We start from the raw sequence: 23,524 nt of genomic DNA on the forward strand, positions 1-23,524 counted from the left end.
TGAGACTTTTCACCTACAATCCAAGCTACCAAAGCTATTGGGCACTATTCGTCTGAGACATGTCGTGCAAAGGCACATTTCATAATAATGTATATGTATCTAATGTAGTAAGGGTTCACACAGTTCCAAGTAAACATGTATTTCTCAGAGAAAGCAGCACAGCTATCGCCTTTCCATCCAGTGCGCCTTGCGCGTACCTTCCCTGTGCCTGCCTCTCTCCTCTCTGTGCAGTAGCACAAGCTCCGTCACTAGAGGGGGAGAGGCACCTGTTCCGCAAGCCTGCGTTGTCAGTTCAGCTGCCGGCTGGTCAGCTCGAGGTTGCTATAGGAAAATGCAAATCCTCTGCTTTCATCTTCTCCCATTGGTCCGTCACACCTCGGGGTGGGCGGGTCGGATGCGTGGTGTCTTTTAAAAGTGCACATTGCCTTTCCCAGCGTCTTAGTGAAACTGCTTGCTTGCGCTGCACGGCAGAACTCAAAGTAACGACTATCTGCCCGATAGAGAAAACAAACTGTGACAGGAATTTATCGCCTCACGCACACACACACACACACACTCATCTCTCTCTCTCACACGCAGTACACAATGCTCCCAGAGTGAAGGGAATGACGGCGAGGACCGACGCAAGGCTGCCAAAGTGAAGGGAAGGACGGCGAGGACCGACGCAAGGTTCCCAGAGTGAAGGGAAGGACCGTGTACCGTAGGGACGGGCGCATTCGTAAGTAAAGCGCAACCTGATAAATCTGGACTGACCATTCAGAAACTGGACCACTCTCCAGTGTCTTAACACCACTTAAGGAAATATCTATTTTTAATATCTACACCTATTTTTTGATTGTAAGAACTCTGAGAGCGTATTTTCCTCCGAACCATTCCATTGTGGATTCCTGCAGATGCAGAAAGTGACTTTGGCACATGTTTACGCATCTTTTACACGTGCGTGTCTCTTGTTCTGGGCTGTCGTGGGCCCGTGTCATGTGTGGAAAGTTTTATTCTGGTCCTGTGTAACACATGCTGCAGTAACTTCAACCGCGAGCCTGCTGCTTTCTCACCCTCGAATGACTGTAGCAAACACTGTCCTCGCGCCAGTGGAGGCGAAGAAGGATACAGTAAAATACTTGACCACAATAACACCAGAAAAGGAGCAGCCAGAACAGTAGAGAAGATACAATCCATCCACAGTGCTGCTTGCTTTATCATCTGCTCACTCAAGGACATTAAATCAGAGGGCGCGAGCAGGTCCAGAGGTGAAGCGAGGACAAGACAGGTTGGTGTCGACAAATTTCACCGGGGGCTCCAGTTTCAACCGGCCCTGGCCCGTGGTATTAAAGCGTGCATTTGACCTGGGATAAGTTGTCAACAAGAGAAGCGGCAAACTGGCAGGTGTACAAGTTCATTTACACACTTACATATGCGCCGCTATAAATAGCAGTTGTTTTAAGGACTAGCAGCTTAATACGAAGTAGTCTACTCCCCTCTTCTATCCAATCTCACAACCCCACGCATAGGGACCGGGCGTGTGCACGTGCCTATATATACGTCACACAGACCTCTTCGTTTCGAAGAAGCAATCTGCATCCGCGAGGACTGCCCGTTGTCCTGCCCGGTGTCGGTTTGGCTGTGAGGGCGGGAGTCGTCGCATGGACTGACATGGCCACCGACCTCGCCATGAGCGCAGAGTTGCCCAATAGCCCCCTGGCCATCGAGTATGTCAACGACTTCGACCTTATGAAGTTCGAAGTAAAGAAGGAGCCTCCAGAGGCTGACCGTTACTGCCACCGCCTCCCCCCGGGATCACTCTCCTCTACCCCTCTCAGCACGCCCTGCTCCTCCGTGCCTTCCTCGCCCAGCTTCTGCGCCCCCAGCCCCGGTGGCCAGTCGGGCCAAAACCTGGCCAACGGCGTCAACAGTAGCAACAACAGCGGAAGCAGCAACCCCCAGAGCTCGGGCGGAAAGCCGCACCTGGAGGACCTGTACTGGATCCCCAACTACCAGCACCACATTAACCCCGAAGCGCTCAATCTGACCCCCGAGGACGCCGTGGAGGCACTCATCGGCAACGCCCACCATCACCATCACCACCACCAGGGCTACGAGGGATTCCGCGGCCAGCAGTATGTAGGGGAGGACCTGTCCACGGCCTCGGCCGGCCACCATCACCAGACCCACCATCACCACCACCACCATGGACACCGCCTCGAGGACCGATTCTCGGACGACCAGCTGGTCAGCATGACGGTGCGCGAGCTCAATCGGCAACTAAGGGGGTTCAGCAAAGAAGAGGTGATCCGCCTGAAGCAGAAGAGGCGCACGCTTAAGAACCGGGGCTACGCACAGTCCTGCCGCTACAAGCGGGTGCAGCAGAGGCACATGCTGGAGAGCGAGAAGTGCACGCTCCTAAACCAGGTGGAACAGCTGAAGCAGGACGTCGCGCGCCTGGCCAAAGAGCGAGATCTCTACAAGGAGAAGTACGAGAAGCTCGCGAGCCGAAGCTACAACGGTGGCGGGCCCGGTAACAATAACAGAGACCCCTCTAACGGGAACCACGGGAAACCGGCCTCCACTGAATTCTTCATGTAAGAGACTGAATCATGGCATAAGACTTTTTCCCCCTTCAAACTTATTTAAATATTTTTAATGACTATTATTTGTATTTTTCTCAGTTTACATTTTTTTTATTACAGTTATTCCTTTTGGGGAGGGGGGCGGCTATCAGTGTACATTTTAAATGTACAACATAACATAATGCTTTATATTTATTTAAAGAAATAAGCAAGGTGGATGCGCGCATACAGTAAGTAATCAATGTGCGCAGATATAATTGTTGGATTGTTGGAAGTCTTAAAGATTGTGTTTTGGATTAACTTCAATACACCAACACCTCTTGACATGGACATTGGATCACATACTCTGTCAAATCAATAGACTGATTATTAGTTTATGATGCAATAGATCTCAGAGAAACCCTGATTAACGTTTGAAGTCTTTATGGAAAATATGAATCAAACTTGTCAAAGTATACCAGACAGAAAAACTAAACTGAAAACTGTTTTGATTCCTTATATGGTGTCTTAAAAGAGAGACTCCAGCGTCTTAAAACTGGGGGGAATCAAGGAAGAGAAACCGGTATTTATCATATTGGGACTGAAATGAAAGAGGGCGAACCACAGAAAAAGCAATAGCCTACACCTGTCGACGGATCCGACTGTGATGATGGAGGGGCACATGCTATAGCCTTTCTTCCCCGTTAACGAAAAGGCAACCTTTTGAATATTGCAAGTCTAGTTTCCATCCCTTTTAGTAACCCTGCATGCAGGACATGTATGGTACCCCAAACCTCCAATCCTCTCACCCCTATATGTTATGGAAAGCATGGCCCATGGTTCTTTCCTCTTCTCTTGCTTCGCCTCTTTCATCGCTCTCTGCAGTAAGGCCTGGGTATGCAAAAACACAACTTTATCCCCTATAATTCTGAGAGATGTAATAAAGAATGCAGAATAACCTGCGACCAGAACTAGTAATCTGCTATTACAAAATGGATGCGTTTTACCCGCTATTTTCAATCGATTTTTCTATTGTTTTAAATGAAAAGAAAAACTAAACAAAAAGAGATGATTAACTGAGCCAGATTTGAGACTATTTATTCCCACGTGTATATGTGTATAGAACAGTTATTGTGTTACCTTTTAAAACTTTTGTTGCTTGATGATGATGATTCAGAACGTCTTAATGCAATGTTTTAGGACTATCTTACAGCATGCAAATAGTCTACGATAACTTCCTACTTCTACTAGACATGTATGATGTAAACAAGAAGTCTAACTGTACTAAGATGAGAAACATTTGGGATTTTTTTATATTGATAGGACCTTTGTTGCGTATTACTGTTATGATAATAAGGTGAATAGAAACATTCGATGAGGTGATTTACTTAATGTAGCTACAAATATAAGGACTGCATTCGCTGCTAAAACTCTATGCACCAACCTAACTAAACTCTTAATAAATTGATTTCTACTTTTTAAAAAGTGTACAATTTGAGGTATAAGAACAATAAAGGTGATCTAATGGCTTGTGAATAATAATTGAATAATTCCGCAGTCCGGTGTCTTATAGCTCAATATAGCCTATTCTGTTTTATCTGATGTGTAGAAAGATGCCTGGTGGATGCTTGGATTGTCAATGATTATCTTTTTCTCTGAGGGTATGATTAAGTCAAAAATCATTATTCTGTCAACAAGAAATCCCTGGTACATGTGTTACCTGCTGCCTAGATATATGATGTGCAATATTGTGCAGAAGTACTGAACCACCTTGCCAATGCCAGTTAGTGCAAGGCTGATGGCGACATATGCAGGAATTACAGCTAGGTTGACAAGACAAGGAGAATTATGAGAGGTGTTTGCAAATCGGATCAAAATGGAGTGGGAGAGAGATGTTGTTTTCTACCTCCCAAGATACTGTTTAGTTAAAAATATATTAATATCCTTGTGATGCAAATCAATTAGTCTTAACTTTCAACGAAATAATTTATTTTGGTGTTTTTTCTGGTTTGACAAATTTAGTCATGTTTTAGTGAAACAAATCAATATTGATCAATTATCTTTCAATCAATTCATGAATTACTCAATCCGTCAATATAGAGCAGAGTTATGTTGTTGGCCACCGAGATTGAACCTGTATTTATGGTCTTGAAGTTAGTTAGAATTTTTAGAATTCCAAAGTGACGTAAACACTCTCGCATCCCGGCAACATGGCGAAGTATCTTCTGCACAGTGCTGTCAATGTATAGCCTATATGATTTCTATATATTTATTCGAGAAACATTTAAATGTCCGAACGTGTCAATAACTCAAGGCAATTAAATGTTTCAAGATGGAATGTTATTTAGAATCTTGCTTTCATAATGTTTAATAAAAAGTTATGTCCAAAATCTGTTCATCTCTTCCCATGTCTTTCGTTTAAATGTACCTTCAAGCATTGAAAATGTACGCCGTAAAAATAATGTTTATTCAGTAGGCCTGCAAACAAAGACTCTAAACATTTACAGTAGCCTAATAACAAAATAAATAGCAGGTTTTCTTATATAGGCTTAGCCTATGCATTATTCTCCTCTCGCTTGAAGTTCTCCGGTGTTTGCAACAGTAACGACACCTGGATTGCCTTTACAGAACGAGTAACTTATGTTCAATTATATTATTCATAATTTGAAAATATCCAGTAAAACGCAGGCGGATGTTGTAATAACCGTGCAATTTAAGAAGCACCCATACGCGTAATATTACCAAAACTATTAACGAATCAGGCAAAACGTACTGACACTACTTAGCCTATAGTCCACATGGTAAAATAAATCAACGAAAAGCTCATATTTTAGATATGTTTGTGGATGATTTTACTTTTTAGCTTCTGCAACGATTGTCCTTCTAAATAAGGCAACTGAGCGTCAACAAAAATTGAAGCAATCTGTTGCAAAAGGTAGGTTATAGCATACAGAAACGAAACAACAATACTCACGTTTGTCTTATTTAAAATGGTAAAGTATTAGCTATTTATTGTTATTATTAGGCTTTTATTATTATTACAATTTGATCATTATCCTGACTTTCTTGTTTACATTGTGATGTATTTTAGGATACACTTGAACTACTTTAATAATTCTTATCTCAAACGAACAGTGTAGCCTATTATCGCACATCAACCGCAATCACTTGAATATGATGGGGGATTTTCATTAGAAACAGTGGGAACTTTGCGTTGTGATTCATCTTAGGCGATAAGAGAGAGGTGTTTGTTTAGATTTCTGTAATGACGCACATTAGTCTCATTTAACCGCAGTCCTAGTCCCTCTGCTCCGTATCCAGTAACATCACTGGACCAATTTGTCTTTCCATACAGCCACGTAGGCTACTATTGGCTACTCTTCGTGCAGCCCATTCTCCCCCTGCCACGAGCTTGTATACTGTCCCGGGATAGCCCGTCACTCAGCGGGCCTCTCGGGGACTTGGTGCGTGTTTGCTGCTGGTGGGCCGGGGAGGCTTTCGACGCAGCTGAGGAGGTTCTGAGACGAGGCGGGTATAAAAGGTGGGAGACCCGAAGCCTCTCTAACCGCAGTCTAGTTGTGTGCTGCATGCTTGTTTGTAATGTGTAAACAGTAAACACGTTTTTTTCTGCCATGGTTCAGTGACGCTCTGGTTTAGCTGTTTTTAGAGCCAAGCCTATTTTGGGTCAGTGTGTGTGTATTTGTGTGTGCTCGCCCGTGCACGGTGTGTGTGTATTTGTGTGTGCTCGCCCGTGCACGGTGTGTGTGTATTTGTGTGTGCTCGCCCGTGCACGGTGTGTGTGTATTTGTGTGTGCTCGCCCGTGCACGGTGTGTGTGTATTTGTGTGTGCTCGCCCGTGCACGGTGTGTGTGTATTTGTGTGTGCTCGCCCGTGCACGGTGTGTGTGTATTTGTGTGTGCTCGCCCGTGCACGGTGTGTGTGTATTTGTGTGTGCTCGCCCGTGCACGGTGTGTGTGTATGTGCCACTCATTTCAAATGCATTTGTTTTTCCTCTCAGGGTGAGAAGTCAGTGAGGGGTGAGGTGACGATATAACATCCACCCAGACCATTCCTGCAGGGTCAATTACATCAGGCACAATATTACACCAGACACCAGAACTCCGAGTACGTCTCATGCAGGCGGCTTGCTATTATTGGGTTTAGGACAAGCAAGAAACAGATCGCTAACACACAACACTGCTTACCAGACACTCGGTTTAACAGCAGTATCAATGATCTGTGCCAGTCGATTGTGTATGTACAGTATGCTTGTGTGCATATTAATTATGTCGGTTGTTATTGCAAGGCTGTCATATGTGTACTTGTCTGTGTGTTACCTTTGCACACGTATATCTAGCTGTGTAGCATAGGGCATAACAGTCAAACAACATATTACATCTAACTACTCGTTTGCTGTTCTCAGTGCTGCATCACAGTAATCTGTGTAGTACTGAAGAGGCAGGGAGAGGGACTCCGAGTAAGTGTGTTGTACACTGAGAGAATGAAGAGCTCAGCACCACCCAGACAAGGCGTTGCCACCACTGCTATGCTGTACAAAAACTCCGGTTATAATTGAACTATGCTGGTATAAGTGGGTGTGACTAGAAGTTATAAAAGGCCTCTGTCTGTATTGTCCTGTAATAAGATCCCAATCAGCTAAATAATCCCTGAAACACCTGCATGCTCGCCCCCACACTCGGGATGTGTGTGTGCAGGTGCGTGCGTGTTTACATGCATGCTATGTATGCGTGTTGTTTTCTTCGCCCCTCCATGCTGGTTATATTTCTAGGGAAATGATCCTAATTAAATTAGAATTTTATTTGGTTTATAGTCTATATGCTATTGCTGCTTTTGACCTCAGGTAGCAGTTGGCACGCTTTAAAATCAGTAAGTTACATTTCATTGGATATTGTTTACATATTATTTACCAATTTCACACTTGCTTTTCCGTACTTGCATTTTCATCTATAAAGTTATACGTGTTCAACAACTGAAGCTAAACAATTTGTTAAATGGTTTTGCTTTGAGTATGAACGTAATGATTGAATTTGCCAAATCAATTTTCTCAATAGGCCATATTTCAGTCTCTTCCCTCTCTGCTCTCGCTCCTTCCCCACTCCCCCTCCTCTATTCCCCCTCTTCCTCTGGTTTTTGCTGACTCAGTGTATTCTCTGGGTGGCCTGACAGCCATCACTTCCCCCTGCCACTGCTGCTGCTACTACACCTCACCTAATCGCACACACTCCAATCTCTAACATACCTTAACGATATAGTATAAACATGCATGCACACATTTTATAGATACACTATTTCTATCGGTGCGTAAATGTGTGTGGCATTGTGTGTGTTTTATTCTGGGGATGTACAGTGTACAATACGTGTTTGCTTCCCGGTGTATGGTTACTTACGGCCCAAGGCACACGTGAAAAAGATAAAGGGAGCGATAGACTTGGAAAAATAGAGGTAATGAAAACTAAGGAGAGTGATAGAGAGAAAGCTAGGGATGAAAGCGGAGGTGTTGTGTCTCTGAGCTACCGTTACTACTACTGCTGCTACTACTACTGATCCGCGATTCCCCATAGTCAGCGTCAGAGAGAGAGATCTACATTTGGCCGCCAAATAGTAAGGCTTAAGTTGGCACAGTGAAACAAAACTACCGTCTGTGTAGTGTCTAAAATGAGGTTATATTTAGGCTACCTTTTCATAATGATTTCCATTTAACTTTTCTGTAGGCCTACTGGTTACTTATTTTGGACAGCCTAACACCAGTGATATAAAACTCAGTAAAACCATGTAGGACTAGTAGGCGATAATAACGTTTTGTATTTCATTGTTTGAGAAATTACATTCCCCCCAAGGCATACATAAAAAAAATTCTAACAAGTAAGGCCTATTCCTGCAGTACTGTGTGTGTTTGTTTTGTGTTGGTATTTTTTCTGTTATTCCCAGAGGTATCTTTAGATTTGAACAGTTCGAACAGTTACCCCACGCAAATAAATCGACAGTTTGATAAATCGCCCACGAAGTGCTGTTAATGCTCACAGGGTATTAATAATTATTACGCTGATCTCGTGATTGAGTCACTGGCCTGGGGGAGTGCACCGTGCACGATTCCCAAACGTGGCGAAGTCATTATCGTGGAACGGTTTCCCACGCCGTGGCCTGGGCCTCGCGCCTCGCCGCTGTCCCACCCGAGCCCCAGCGGAGAAAAAAAAGTAATTTACCACTGGAGAAGGAGCGTGCGCCGCAGCCGATCCCTGCCACGCCTCCACCGGCTTCGCATTGTCACACACACTCTCTGACATGCGCCCTGCTGAGTAGACAAATCACAACATACTATCACAGGGGCAAGGGGGAAAATATGCCCCCGCAGCGTTTTTGCTCTGAAAATAAACAAACCAACAAACACAGAAGACATAATGGAGACGAAATAATTATTAAATAGGAAAAGGAGTAATGAGTTGATGCAGCTAGGCCTAGTTTAGTGTTTGGGAGAAAATAGACTTTTTAAAACCAATTAGACTGCACATCCCTCATGCAATTCTCTACAAAACTCAACTCTGCCCTAGTAGAGTAGTTTCCCTGCTCTTCAGCAAACATTTTATCAGTAAAACAGTTGATACATTGGAGTTTATTTACACAAATGTAAATTATTATTCAATTTGAATGTGCTAAATCTTCTCATGTTTCTTTGGGAGTCTATAAAAAAAGTGTTGTCATGATTAGTGAAATGTTGCACACACACTAGGAGGAACAAATAGTTTGAGGGTCAGCAGTAGGATGTCGTGCTGCTGTCCTGTTTCCTTGTGCTCGGGGAGTGGACATCTGACTGCTAGAGGAACAGCAACTAGTAGTGCTGTGTGATTTTAAACTTTGCTGACTAAGGACTATACCTGGAATGAAATGAGTGTTGGTCTTTTGATATGCACTATATCCATGACGAGGCTCGTGCCTGGCTATTCCAAAATGCCATACTGGATGAAGATATCGGTCCATTGATTGGTCATTTCTCTGATCATTGTCATCATTCATATCTGAGCTGTATGACTGATAGTGACTTTGGTGAAGGGTCAAGTTTTTGCTGACTCACCATCAGATCGTGACCTTCTCACTCCTCCCCAGCTTTCACTTCTACCCCCATGTTTGATGTGTGCGAGTGTGAGCCAGCACTTTACTGATTGGTTAACACTATTCTGTGCAGTCATGTTCCTCAAATGCCATTCATATAGTGGATGTCCAAAGAGATCGATGGTATAGCCACCTAGAATCCCCTCACACTCACACACACACACACATACTGTAGACCAAATTAATGTGGAGTAATGCAGTAGTGGACGGTCAATTATTCAACACATCCTGGCCACCCTCTATCACACACACCACACACACATTCACCATTCATTTTCAGTCACTTTCAAAGTCACTTCCTCGTGATACATGCACACACACACATAAGGGGCAGTAGAGTTGTGTTTAGAAAGTTGTGTGTATGACCTGGTCTCACGGTAACCTGTCTGTCTGAATACTCTAGCTTCTCTCACTGGCTCTGTGTAGCCAATAGGTCAGAAGAACAGAATAGAGGGTTGATGAAGGGAGAGCATGTGGGAGAAGAGCAGTGCTGTGCAGGCGGTTCCCAGCTGAGGTTTGTGACATTACAATTGCTAATCGTCAGTATATGGGCCAACACCACTTAGTTTCCCTATAGTGAACACAGAGGCCCAATGTTCACTAATCATATAGCACGCACATGTGCAACAGTGCATGCACATGCAGGCACATGCACATATACACGCCGAGACACACTTGCAAACACACAGCATGCAAACACAAATACAGTGCCTTCAGAAAGTATTCACACCCCTTGACTTTTTCCACATTTTGTGTGTCTGAATTTAAAATGTATTTAAATGAGATTTTGTAACTGGTCTACACACAATACCCCATAATGTCAAAGTGGAATCATGTTTTTTAAATGTATTACAAATTAATTTAAAAAACAACAACATTGAAATGGCTTGAATAAATAAGTATTTAACCCCAAATTATGGCACACCTAAATAAGTGCAGGAGTAAAACTGTGCTTGACCACTGATTTATTTGAGCTATTTGATTTAGAATTTTATAAAACATTGAATTTGGCCTTTACTACTATAGCCCAGAGAAACGCATTGACCTTTACTGTTAATTTTTGTTGTTTTTCACTTTATATATTCACTTTGTATGTTGTCTACCTCACTTGCTTTGGCAATGTTAACACATGTTTTCCATACCAATAAAGCCCTTGAATTGAATTGAATTGAAACACATTGATCTTTACTACTATAGCCCAGAAAAACGCATTGACCTTTACTACTAAAGCCCAGAGAAACGCATTGACCTTTACTACTATAGCCCAGAGAAATGCATTGACCTTTACTACTAAAGCCCAGAGAAACGCATTGATCTTTACTACTATACCCCAGAGAAACGCATTGACCTTTACTACTAAAGAACAGAGAAACGCATTGACCTTTACTACTAAAGCACAGAGAAACGCATTGATCTTTACTACTAAAGCACAGAGAAACGCATTGACCTTTACTACTAAAGCCCAGAGAAACACATTGACCTTTACTACTATAGCCCAGAAAAACGCATTGACCTTTACTACTATAACCCAGAGAAACGCATTGACCTTTACTACTAAAGCCCAGAGAAACGCATTGACCTTTACTACTATAGCCCAGAGAAATGCATTGACCTTTACTACTAAAGCCCAGAGAAATGCATTGACCTTTACTACTAAAGCCCAGAGAAACGCATTGACCTTTACTACTATAGCCCAGAGAAATGCATTGACCTTTACTACTAAAGCCCAGAGAAACGCATTGATCTTTACTACTATACCCCAGAGAAACGCATTGACCTTTACTACTAAAGCACAGAGAAACGCATTGACCTTTACTACTAAAGCACAGAGAAACGCATTGATCTTTACTACTAAAGCACAGAGAAACGCATTGACCTTTACTACTAAAGCCCAGAGAAACACATTGACCTTTACTACTAAAGCCCAGAGAAACACATTGACCTTTACTACTATAGCCCAGAGAAACGCATTGACCTTTACTACTAAAGCCCAGAGAAACGCATTGACCTTTACTACTAAAGCCCAGAGAAACGCATTGACCTTTACTACTATAGCCCAGAGAAACGCATTGACCTTTACTACTATAGCCCAGAGAAACGCATTGACCTTTACTACTATAGCCCAGAGAAACGCATTGACCTTTACTACTAAAGCACAGAGAAACGCATTGACCTTTACTACTAAAGACCAGAGAAACGCATTGATCTTTACTACTAAAGCACAGAGACACGCATTGACCTTTACTACTAAAGCCCAGAGAAACACATTGACCTTTACTACTAAAGCCCAGAGAAACGCATTGACCTTTACTACTAAAGCCCAGAGAAACGCATTGACCTTTACTACTATAGCCCAGAGAAACGCATTGACCTTTACTACTATAGCCCAGAGAAACGCATTGACCTTTACTACTAAAGCCCAGAGAAACGCATTGACCTTTACTACTATAGCCCAGAGAAATGCATTGACATTTACTATTAAAGCCCAGAGAAACGCATTGACCTTTACTACTAAAGCCCAGAGAAACACATTGACCTTTACTACTATAGCCCAGAGAAACGCATTGACCTTTACTACTAAAGCCCAGAGAAACGCTTTGACCTTTACTACTAAAGCCCAGAGAAATGCATTGACCTTTACTACTAAAGCCCAGAGAAATGCATTGACCTTTACTACTAAAGCCCAGAGAAGCGCATTGACCTTTACTACTATATCCCAGAGAAATGCATTGACCTTTACTACTAAAGCCCAGAGAAAAGCATTGACCTTTACTACTAAAGCCCAGAGAAACGCATTGACCTTTACTACTAAAGCCCAGAGAAACGCATTGACCTTTACTACTATAGCCCAGAGAAACGCATTGACCTTTACTACTATAGCCCAGAGAAACGCATTGACCTTTACTACTATAGCCCAGAGAAACGCATTGACCTTTACTACTAAAGCCCAGAGAAACGCATTGACCTTTACTACTATAGCCCAGAGAAACGCATTGACCTGTACTACTATAACCCAGAGAAACGCATTGACCTTTACTACTATAACCCAGAGAAACGCATTGACCTTTACTACTATAGCCCAGAGAAACGCATTGACCTGTACTACTATAGCCCAGAGAAACGCATTGAATAACATGTTCAACAATAACCCTTTTTTTTGAGTAGGCACAAAAACTACCTTCATACTTACATAAAACATTTTAAACCACTTGTGGGGGTCGTAGAGCAAAACAGAGAACATCATCCTATTCGTTCTGCACACAAAAAAAGGTAATAATAGTTTCTAGTTCAAACCGTTCAGACGCTAAGATTTTCGGGATGTCTCATGTTCTGTCAAACATCACTCTAGCTCTGCCAATTTCCACTGCAGATGCGGAAGTGCAAGATAGGTGGGTACAGTGGATTGAGATGCATCCAATGTAAAAACAGATATCTCTAGCTTAAATTAGTCATTTTAAGGGTATTTTTAAACATTATGTTGCTTAGATTGATGCGCCGATGCGTCAATCAACTCTAGGGGGTTAACAAGTCACATAATAAGTTGAAAGGATCATTCTGAGTGCAATAATAGTCTTTAATATTATTTTTGAATTACTACCTCATCTCTGTACCCCACACATACAGTGGGGCAAAAAAGTATTTAGTCAGCCACCAATTGTGCAAGTTCTCCCACTTAAAAAGATGAGGCCTGTAATTTTCATCATAGGTACACTTCAACTATTACAGACAAAATGAGAAGAAAAAAATCCAGAAAATCACATTGTAGGATTGTTAATGAATTTATTTGCAAATTATGGTGGAAAATAAGTATTTGGTCACCTACAAACAAGCTGTCTGGCTCTCACAGACCAAGATGTCTGGCTCTCACAGACCTTTAACTTCTTCTTTAAGAGGCTCCTCTGTCCTCCACTCGTTACCTGTATTAATTGCACCTGTTTGAACTTGTTATCAGTATAAAAGACACCTGTCCACAACCTCAAACAGTCACACTCCAAACTCCACTATGGCCAAGACCAAAGAGCTGTCAAAGGACACCAGAAACAAAATTGTAGACCTGCACCAGGCTGGGAAGACTGAATCTGCAATAGGTAAGCAGCTTGGTTTGAAGAAATCAACTGTGTGAGCAATTATTAGGAAATGGAAGACATACAAGACCACTGATAATCTCCCTCAGGGATTTCACCATAAGGCTAATGGTGACTTTAAAACAGTTATAGAGTTAAATGGCTGTGATAGGAGAAAACTGAGGACGATTTAACATCATTGTAGTTACTCCACAATACTAATCTAAATGACAGAGTGGAAAGAAGGAAGCTTGTACAGAATAAAAATATCCCCAAAACATACATCCTGTTTGCAATAAAGCACTTAAGTTAAACTGCAAAAAATGTGCCAAAGAAATTTGAATACAAAGCATTTCATACAAGTCCAACACATCACTGAGTTCCACTCTTCATATTTTCATGCATGGTGCAGCTGTCAGAGCTTGAAGAATTTAAAAAGAGTAACATGCACATTTTGTACAATCCATGTGTGCAAAGCTCTTAGACTTACCCAGAAAGACTCAGTTATAATCACTGCCAAAGGTGATTCTGATATGTATTGAATCAATTTATATTTATTTTTTTACAAAAGTTAGAATGTTTCTTCCAATTTGACATTACAATATTTTGTGTAAATCGTTGGGGAAAAATGACAATTATATACATTTTAATCCCACTGTGTAGACAACAAAATGTGGAAAAGGGTGGTGGGGTCTTGTCACAGTATGCCACCAGGTCACAGTATGCCACACACCCATGTCTGCTGGGCTCCTCCCCCCTCATCTCATATGCACACATACTGTACTGTGTCTACCATCTCCCCTCCCCCTCATTCTAACTCTCTATCACTGGTGATGAGGAGTGTGGGTGTCAATGACAGCTACACTATTATGACAGACCTCGTGTCTCCTGCCTCTCTCTTTATAACTCCAAATCCCACAATGCCTTGAGGCATGACTGGGTATTTCCTCATATTTTGACAAACAGAGTTACATGATAAGTGACAGTACGTGTCACAGTAGCTATGTTGTGTAGGATGCAGCCACCCTGTGTCATGTAGCTTGTCACAAGGTGTTTCTGTAAAGTGCTACGCCTGCAGGCAGTAAAGATGGCGAAGTGGTAGAGCCTTTGATTGAGGTGTCAGTGGACCCAACACACACAGTGATAAACTGACCACACCAGAGACAGATACACATAGAAGGTGTCACTGGACCCAACACACACAGTGATAAACTGACCACACCAGAGACAGATACACATAGAAGGTGTCACTGGACCCAACACACACAGTGATAAACTGACCAAACCAGAGACAGATACACATAGAAGGTGTCACTGGACCCAACACACACAGTGATAAACTGACCAAACCAGACACAGATACACATAGGTGTCACTGGACCCAACACACACAGTGATAAACTGTCCAAACCAGAGACAGATACACATAGAAGGCATCACTGGACCAACACACACAGTGATAAACTGACCAAACCAGAGACAGATACACATAGAAGGCATCACTGGACCAACACACACAGTGATAAACTGTCCAAACCAGAGACAGACACACATAGAAGGTGTCACTGGACCCAACACACACAGTGATAAACTGACCAAACCAGAGACAGATACACATAGGTGTCACTGGACCAACACACACAGTGATAAACTGACCAAACCAGAGACAGACACACATAGAAGGTGTCACTGGACCCAACACACACAGTGATAAACTGACCAAACCAGAGACAGACACACATAGAAGGTGTCACTGGACCCAACACACACAGTGATAAACCTACCAAACCAGAGACAGATACACATAGAAGGTGTCACTGGACCCAACACACACAGTGATAAACTGACCAAACCAGAGACAGATACACATAGAAGGTGTCACTGGACCCAACACACACAGTGAAGCACTGAGATGAGACTCAAGCCAGAGGCAGATGCACACTGACCTGACTTAAGCGCTGTGTGTGTTGAGAAGGCAGATGAGATCAAACAGGATACAGTAGATATCATGGCCCTGGAGGTGTGTTTGTGCCAGCTGGACTCCTGTGTTGCTATCCAGAGTGACACGTTTTGTCTGTGTTTGGGTACACGGTGTTGTTGGCTTTGTCTTGTGGTACTGAAGTGAGAGTGTGTTGGTTGACCGAACAACAGCAGAGATTAGAGCTACTTTCTTTCAGAGAAGATATTTGCTGATTAGAGAGAGAGGCAGAGAGACATACAGACAAGAGAACTGGGATAAACTCTGGATTTACAGCTTGTAAAAAAAATGCCCTCATTTACCCTGTTCAGCACCTAGAACTGGATGATTCTGATTCTCCGGGAACAGAAAAACAGATGATAAGAAACCAACAGAGCAAGGAAGTGTGATGGTTAAAGATGGCAGACTCAGCTCTGTGTGTGTGTGTGTGTGTGTGTGTGTGTGTGTGTGTGTGTGTGTGTGTGTGTGTGTGTGTGTGTGTGTGTGTGTGTGTGTGTGTGAGAATCTCTGACATATTGCCTTTTCATTCAGTGTTTTGTTGTGGTGAGTTGTTGGCAGTTTGGGGCCATCTCTCCTCCCTCCATCTCTCTCTCTCTGTCCTGTGCCTAATACACATGACTTTGTCAGGAAAGAAAAGATGTTCTTCTGAAGATGTTGTTGTTCTGTTTATTGGTGATTTGCCATTTTCAGTCCACTATGGTTTTGAACTTTGGGAAAACCTTATACTCACTCTTCATCCAACACCCACACGTGGGAAGGCATTTACCATACTGTCTTCGCTCCCCAACTGTGTACACACACTGAGTGTTCAAAACATTAAGAACACCTTCCTAATATTGAGTTGCACCCCCTTTTGACCTCAGAACAACCTTAATTGATCTGGGTATGGACTCTACAAGGTGTTGAGAGTGTCCCACAGGGATGCTGGCCCATGTTGACTCCAATGCTTCCCACAGTTGTGTCAAGTTGGCTGGATGTCCTTTGGGTGGTGAACCATTGTTGATACACACGTAAAACTGTTTAGCGTTAAAAACCCAGCAGTGTTGCAGTTCTTGGCACAAAACGGTGCGCCTGGCACCTACTACCATACCCTGTTCAAAGGCACTTAAATCTTTTGTTTTATCCATTCACCCTCTGAATGTCACACACACACAATACATTTCTCAATTGTCTCAAAGCTTAAAAATCCTCCTTTAATCCTACTTTAACCAGTTAAAGTGATTTGTACGCTCAGTATATGTAATGGTGCGAATAGACAATATGGACAGTATATGAATAAAGGTGCATACAGCAGTGTTTATATAGGATGAGCCATGACTAGAATATACTATATACTGTACATAAACTGTGTGGGTACTGGGCGGAGCCCGGCTATTGGTGACTGTTTAAGTCTGATGGCCTGGAGATTCTATCAGTCTCTTGATTCCAGCTTTGATGCACCTGTACTGTCTCCTCCTTCTAGATGGTAGCAGGGTGAACAGGTCGTGGCTCAGGTGGGTGAGGTCCTTGATGATCTTCTAGATGGTAGCGGAATGAACAGGTCGTGGCTCAGGTGGGTGAAGTCCTTGATGATCTTCTAGATGGTAGCGGAATGAACAGGTCGTGGCTCAGGTGGGTGAGGTCCTTGATGGTAGCAGGGTGAACAGGTCGTGGCTCAGGTGGGTGAGGTCCTAGATGGTAGCAGGGTGAACAGGTCGTGGCTCAGGTGGGTGAGGTCCTTGATGGTAGCAGGGTGAACAGGTCGTGGCTCAGGTGGGTGAGGTCCTAGATGGTAGCAGGGTGAACAGGCCGTGGCTCAGGTGGGTGAGGTCCTTGATGATTTTCTAGATGGTAGCAGGGTGAACAGGTCGTGGCTCAGGTGGGTGAGGTCCTTGATGATCTTCTAGATGGTAGCAGGGTGAACAGGTCGTGGCTCAGGTGGCTGAAGTCCTTGATGATTTTCTAGATGGTAGCAGGGTGAACAGGTCGTGGCTCAGGTGGCTGAAGTCCTTGATGATCTTCTAGATGGTAGCAGGGTGAACAGGTCGTGGCTCAGGTGGGTGAGGTCCTTGATGATCTTCTAGATGGTAGCGGAATGAACAGGTCGTGGCTCAGGTGGGTGAGGTCCTTGATGGTAGCAGGGTGAACAGGCCGTGGCTCAGGTGGGTGAGGTCCTAGATGGTAGCAGGGTGAACAGGTCGTGGCTCAGGTGGGTGAGGTCCTTGATGGTAGCAGGGTGAACAGGTCGTGGCTCAGGTGGGTGAGGTCCTAGATGGTAGCAGGGTGAACAGGCCGTGGCTCAGGTGGGTGAGGTCCTTGATGATTTTCTAGATGGTAGCAGGGTGAACAGGTCGTGGCTCAGGTGGGTGAGGTCCTTGATGATTTTCTAGATGGTAGCAGGGTGAACAGGTCGTGGCTCAGGTGGGTGAGGTCCTTGATGATCTTCTAGATGGTAGCGGAATGAACAGGTCGTGGCTCAGGTGGGTGAAGTCCTTGATGATCTTCTAGATGGTAGCAGGGTGAACAGGTCGTGGCTCAGGTGGCTGAAGTCCTTGATGATCTTCTAGATGGTAGCAGGGTGAACAGGTCGTGGCTCAGGTGGGTGAGGTCCTTGATGATCTTCTAGATGGTAGCAGGGTGAACAGGTCGTGGCTCAGGTGGGTGAGGTCCTTGATGATTTTCTAGACGGTAGCAGGGTGAACAGGTCGTGGCTCAGGTGGGTGAAGTCCTTGATGATTTTCTAGATGGTAGCAGGGTGAACAGGCCGTGGCTCAGGTGGCTGAGGTCCTTGATGATTTTCTTGACCTTGCTGTGACACCAAGTACTGTAGATGTCGTGGAGGGCAGGCAGTGTGCCCCCAGTGATGCATTGTGCTGACCGCACCACCCTCTGGAAAGCCCTTTGATTGCGGACGGTACAATTGCCATACCAGGTGGGAATACAGCCTGACAGGATGCTCTCAATGGTGCTCTCAGTACTTCCTACAGAGTATATCAGTAGGGACCTGTCTTACAGGAACACAGACGGAGAGGAGAAGAGGGTCCCAGTCCTTCCTTCACACATAGAAAGAGACAAAGTGACATTCTCCTTCAGAGAAAAGACTTCTTGTCGTTCCCCGGTTTTTCTCTCTTTCCTTTTCTCCTTTGAGTGAATTTTAGAGATGGAGAGGAGTCCGCCTGGAGTTTGCATCACAAACACAGAGCCATAGCTTCCCATGTGTGCCAACATTGTGGAGAATCAACATGCTGTTGATTCATGCAGAACACCCTTCCATCTGCCTTGACAGTTATGGACATGGTCCAGTTGCAGATAAGCAGCCCCAGCCTCTGTTACATGGAGCTACATGAATAAGTTATCCCCAGCCCAGCACCCCAGCCTCTGTTACATAGAGCTACATGAATAAGTTATCCCCAGCCCAGCACCCCAGCCTCTGTTACATAGAGCTACATGAATAAGTTATCCCCAGCCCAGCACCCCAGCCTCTCTTACATAGAACTACATGAATAAGTTATCCCCAGCCCAGCACCCCAGCCTCTCTTACATAGAACTACATGAATAAGTTATCCCCAGCCCAGCACCCCAGCCTCTGTTACATAGAACTACATGAATAAGTTATCCCCAGCCCAGCACCCCAGCCTCTGTTACATAGAACTACATGAATAAGTTATCCCCAGCCCAGCACCCCAGCCTCTGTTACATAGAGCTTCATGAATAAGTTATCCCCAGCCCAGCACCCCAGCCTCTGTTACATAGAGCTACATGAATAAGTTAACCCCAGCCCAGCACCCCAGCCTCTGTTACATAGAGCTACATGAATAAGTTATCCCCTGCCCAGCACCCCCAGCCTCTGTTACATAGAGCTACATGAATAAGTTATCCCCAGCCCAGCACCCCAGCCTCTGTTACGTAGAGCTACATGAATAAGTTATCCCCAGCCCAGCACCCCAGCCTCTGTTACATAGAGCTACATGAATAAGTTATCCCCAGCCCAGCCCAGCACCCCAGCCTCTTTTACATAGAACTACATGAATAAGTTATCCCCAGCCCAGCACCCCAGCCTCTCTTACATAGAGCTACATGAATAAGTTATCCCCAGCCCAGCACCCCAGCCTCTGTTACATAGAGCTACATGAATAGGTTATCCCCAGCCCAGCACCCCAGCCTCTGTTACATAGAGCTACATGAATAAGTTATCCCCAGCCCAGCACCCCAGCCTCTGTTACATAGAGCTACATGAATAAGTTATCCCCAGCCCAGCACCCCAGCCTCCCCCTCCACCCTGTTCACCTGTCCCTGTTTACCTTTCTGAAATATGCATGTCCTTTATTAACGTTTAAGAGCTGATGCCAATGTAACGTCACTAACACATATACACACACCTTTTAGACCTCACACACAAGCCCTTCACTTCCTAAAACCTAAAAGCATTATGTTTAATACAAAGGGAAATGTTGTCTATAAATATGAATGACGGAGTGTTTTATCCCCAGTCTGGCCCACCTGCCCTGGCTGTTAGTGCTCTTAGTTTGTATCTGAGGAACCCAGCAGGCAGCCCAAACATTACACAGTTCGAAGACTTTGTTGTATCCAAAAGTTTCAATCTCATTTTAAAGTTTAAGTCTAAGACTTTAGCGTGGTGTTGGCTTGCAGGCTGGAGACATTTGCCACTGAGCACAAGGACCAACAGTGTCTTCAGACAGGGGGAGATGGGATAGAGTGCTCTTAGCTGATAAGAACTGGCTGAGGGGGTTGAAATATCATGCCCCTTATTAGAGGAGAGATCCACATCGCACCCTGAGCAGAGTGGGGTATTTGGGTAGGACCCAGGATTTGCATCCTGAGAAAGGGGAATGTGGAGATTCATCAAACCTGTCAGGAGTGTGGCTGGAAATTCCCCTGGACCTGGAATGTCAGGACTGGACACTAGGATCACGCCAGGCCTTGATGAGGCAGATTTATCTTCCGTATTCATTTGGAATGCTGGCTCTCAGAATGCCAGCTTATCCCATGGTTATGTAAGGGTTCTGGGAATGACTGACAGCTCCACATTGTAACATTGGGAAAGGGAAGGGAAATGGGATACTTAGTCAGTTGCACAACTGAATGCATTCAACTAATGTGTCTTCCTCATTTAACTCAACCCCTCTGAATCGGAGAAGTGCAGGGGGCTGCCTTATTCGGGAGCAGTTGTTGTTAGGGGTTAACTGCCTTGCTCAAGTGCAAAATGGCAGATTTTTCCACCTTGCCGGGTTGGAGATTTGAACCAGCGATCTTTCAGTTAACCAATAGGCTACCTGCCGCCCCACCCCACTGCTTGACGGAACTTTGTAAATACCCATGTTTTTCACTGATGCCATTTGGGATTAATAAAGTAAAACTGAGTGGAGATCTTTAAGGGAAACGTATGTAAAAAGCCACAAAGAAGTGGTGCTGTAAAGTGAGGCTCTGGACAGGGCTGGAGACACCTTGGGGAGGGACAGTGGCTGATGGAGCAGCACTCTGTATACATGTACCTCATGATACACATCACTAAGTAGAGGAGGGAGGGAGGGACAGATAGATACTGTAGGTGCTAGAGGAAGATGTATATTCTCTCTCTAGTTGTCCCTGAGCTGTAGGTACTGAACAATGGCAAATTACTGTAATTACATAATGACTCAGTGCCTGATTATGCACCTATAGTAATTATACAATTATCCTTCTACCTCTCTCTCACTCCATTCTATCTCTCTCTCGCTCAAATTTTATTTGTCACATGCGCCAAATACAACCGGTGTAGACCTTATCGTGAAATGCTTACTTATAAGCCCTTAACCAACAATGCTGTCAGAAAAATGAGAACTAAGAAAATATATTTTTTTAAAGTAACACAACAAAATAAAAATATTGAGGCTATATACAGGGGGTACCGAGTCAATGTGCGAGGGTACAGGATAGTCGAGTTAATATGTACATGTACGTAGGGGTAGACTGACAATGCATAGATAGTAAACAGTGTAGCAGCAGCGTAAGAAAATGGTTGTCAATGCAAATAGTCCAGGTAGCCTTTTGATGAACTGTTCAGCAGTCTTATAGCTTGGGTGTAGAAGCTGTTAAGGAGCCTTTTGGACCTAGACTTGTCGCTCCAGTGCCGTGAGGTAGCAGAGAGAACCGTCTATGACTAGGGTGGCTGCAATCTTTGACAATTTTTAGGGCCTTCCTCTGACACCGCCTGGTATAGACGTCCTGGATGGCAGGTAGTTTGGCCCTAGTGATGTACTGGGCTGTACCCACTACCCTCTGTAGCTACTTGTGGTCGGATGCCGAGCAGTTGCCATACCAGGCGGGGATGCAACCCATGCTCTCGATGGTGCAGCTGTAGAACATTTTGAGGAGCTGAGGACCCATGCCAAATCTTTTCAGTCTCCTGAGGGGGAATAGGCATTGTCGTGTCCTCTTATAATATATGCCATTTAGCAGACGCTTTTATCCAAAGCGACTTACAGTCATGTGTGCATACATTCTACGTATGGGTGGTCCCGGGGATCGAACCCACTACCCTGGCGTTACAAGCGCCATGCTCTACCAACTGGGCTACAGAAGGACCACAACTCTTCACGACTGTCTTGGAGTGTTTGGACCATGATAGTTTGTTGATGATGTGGACACCAAGGAACTTGAAGCTCTTAACCTGCTTCACTACAGCCCCATCGATGTGAATGGGGGCATGCTCGGCCCTCCTTTTCCTGTAGTCCACGATCATCTCTTTTGGCTTACTCACATTGAGGGAGAGGTTGTTGTCCTGGCACCACACTGCCAGTTCTCTGTCCTCCTCCCTATAGACTGTCTCATCGTTGTCGGTGATCAGGCATACCACCGTTGTATCGTCTGCAAACTTAATGAGTAGTGTTGGAGACTTGCTTGGCCACACAGTCGTGGGTGAACAGGGAGGACAGGAGGGGACTAAGCATGCACCCCTGAGGGGCCTTCGTGGTGAGGATCAGCATGGCAGATCTGTTGTTGCCTAACTTTACCACCTGGGTGTGGCCTGCCAAGGATCCAGTTGCAAAGAGAGGTGTTTAGTCCCAGGGTTTTTAGATTAGTGATGAGCTTTGAGGGCACTATGGTGTTGAACACTGAGCTGTAGTCAATGAACAGTCTTCTCACGTAGGTGGTCCTTTTGTCCAGGTGGGAAAGGGCAGTGTGGAGTCCAATGGCGATTGCGTCATTTGTGGAACTGTTGGGACGGTATGTGAATTGGAGATAAACCCTGGGTTTCTGGGATGACGGTGTTGTGAGACATGACCAGCCTTTCAAAGTGCAGGTTGAAAATCTAAGTGAAGACACTTGCCATTTGGTCAGCGCATGCTCTGAGTACACATCCTGGTCATCCGTCTGGCCCTGCGGCCTTGTGAATGTTGACCTGTTTAAAGGTCTTACTCACATCGGCTACAGAGAGTGTGATCACACAGTCGTCCGGGAACAGCTTGTGCTCCCATGCATGCTTCAGTGTTGCTTGCCTCGAAGCGCGCATAGAAGTCATTTAGCTCATCTGGTAGGCTTGTCAATGGGCAGCTCGTGGCTGGGTTTCCTTTTGTAGTCCGTAATAATTGGCGAGCCACATCTGATGAGCGTCAGAGCCGGTGTGGTAGGATTCAATCCTAGTCCTGTATTGACGCTTTGACTGTTTGATGGTTCCTTCAGAGGGCATAGCGGGATTTCTTATACGCTTCTGGGTTAGTGTCCTGCTCTTTGAAAGCGGAAGCTCTACCCATTGGCTCAGTGCAGATGTTGCCTGTAATCTCTGGCTTCTTGTTTGGGTATGTACGTATGGTCACATCATGAATGTACTT

General features: G+C 44.5%; 1 protein-coding gene across 1 annotated transcript; it reads left to right on the plus strand.

Annotated features, from left to right (window-relative positions):
* The first annotated feature begins 455 nt into the window (after nucleotides 1-455).
* On the plus strand, nucleotides 456-4,794 carry LOC123996320 (transcription factor MafAa). The gene has a single exon (XM_046299675.1). The coding sequence runs from the start codon at nucleotides 1,651-1,653 to the stop codon at nucleotides 2,578-2,580; it is 930 nt and encodes a 309-aa protein (XP_046155631.1). The 5' UTR covers nucleotides 456-1,650; the 3' UTR covers nucleotides 2,581-4,794.
* The last annotated feature ends 18,730 nt before the right edge of the window (nucleotides 4,795-23,524 follow it).

The sequence above is a fragment of the Oncorhynchus gorbuscha genome, linkage group LG15 (assembly GCF_021184085.1).
Source record: "Oncorhynchus gorbuscha isolate QuinsamMale2020 ecotype Even-year linkage group LG15, OgorEven_v1.0, whole genome shotgun sequence".
Lineage (NCBI taxonomy): Eukaryota > Metazoa > Chordata > Actinopteri > Salmoniformes > Salmonidae > Oncorhynchus > Oncorhynchus gorbuscha.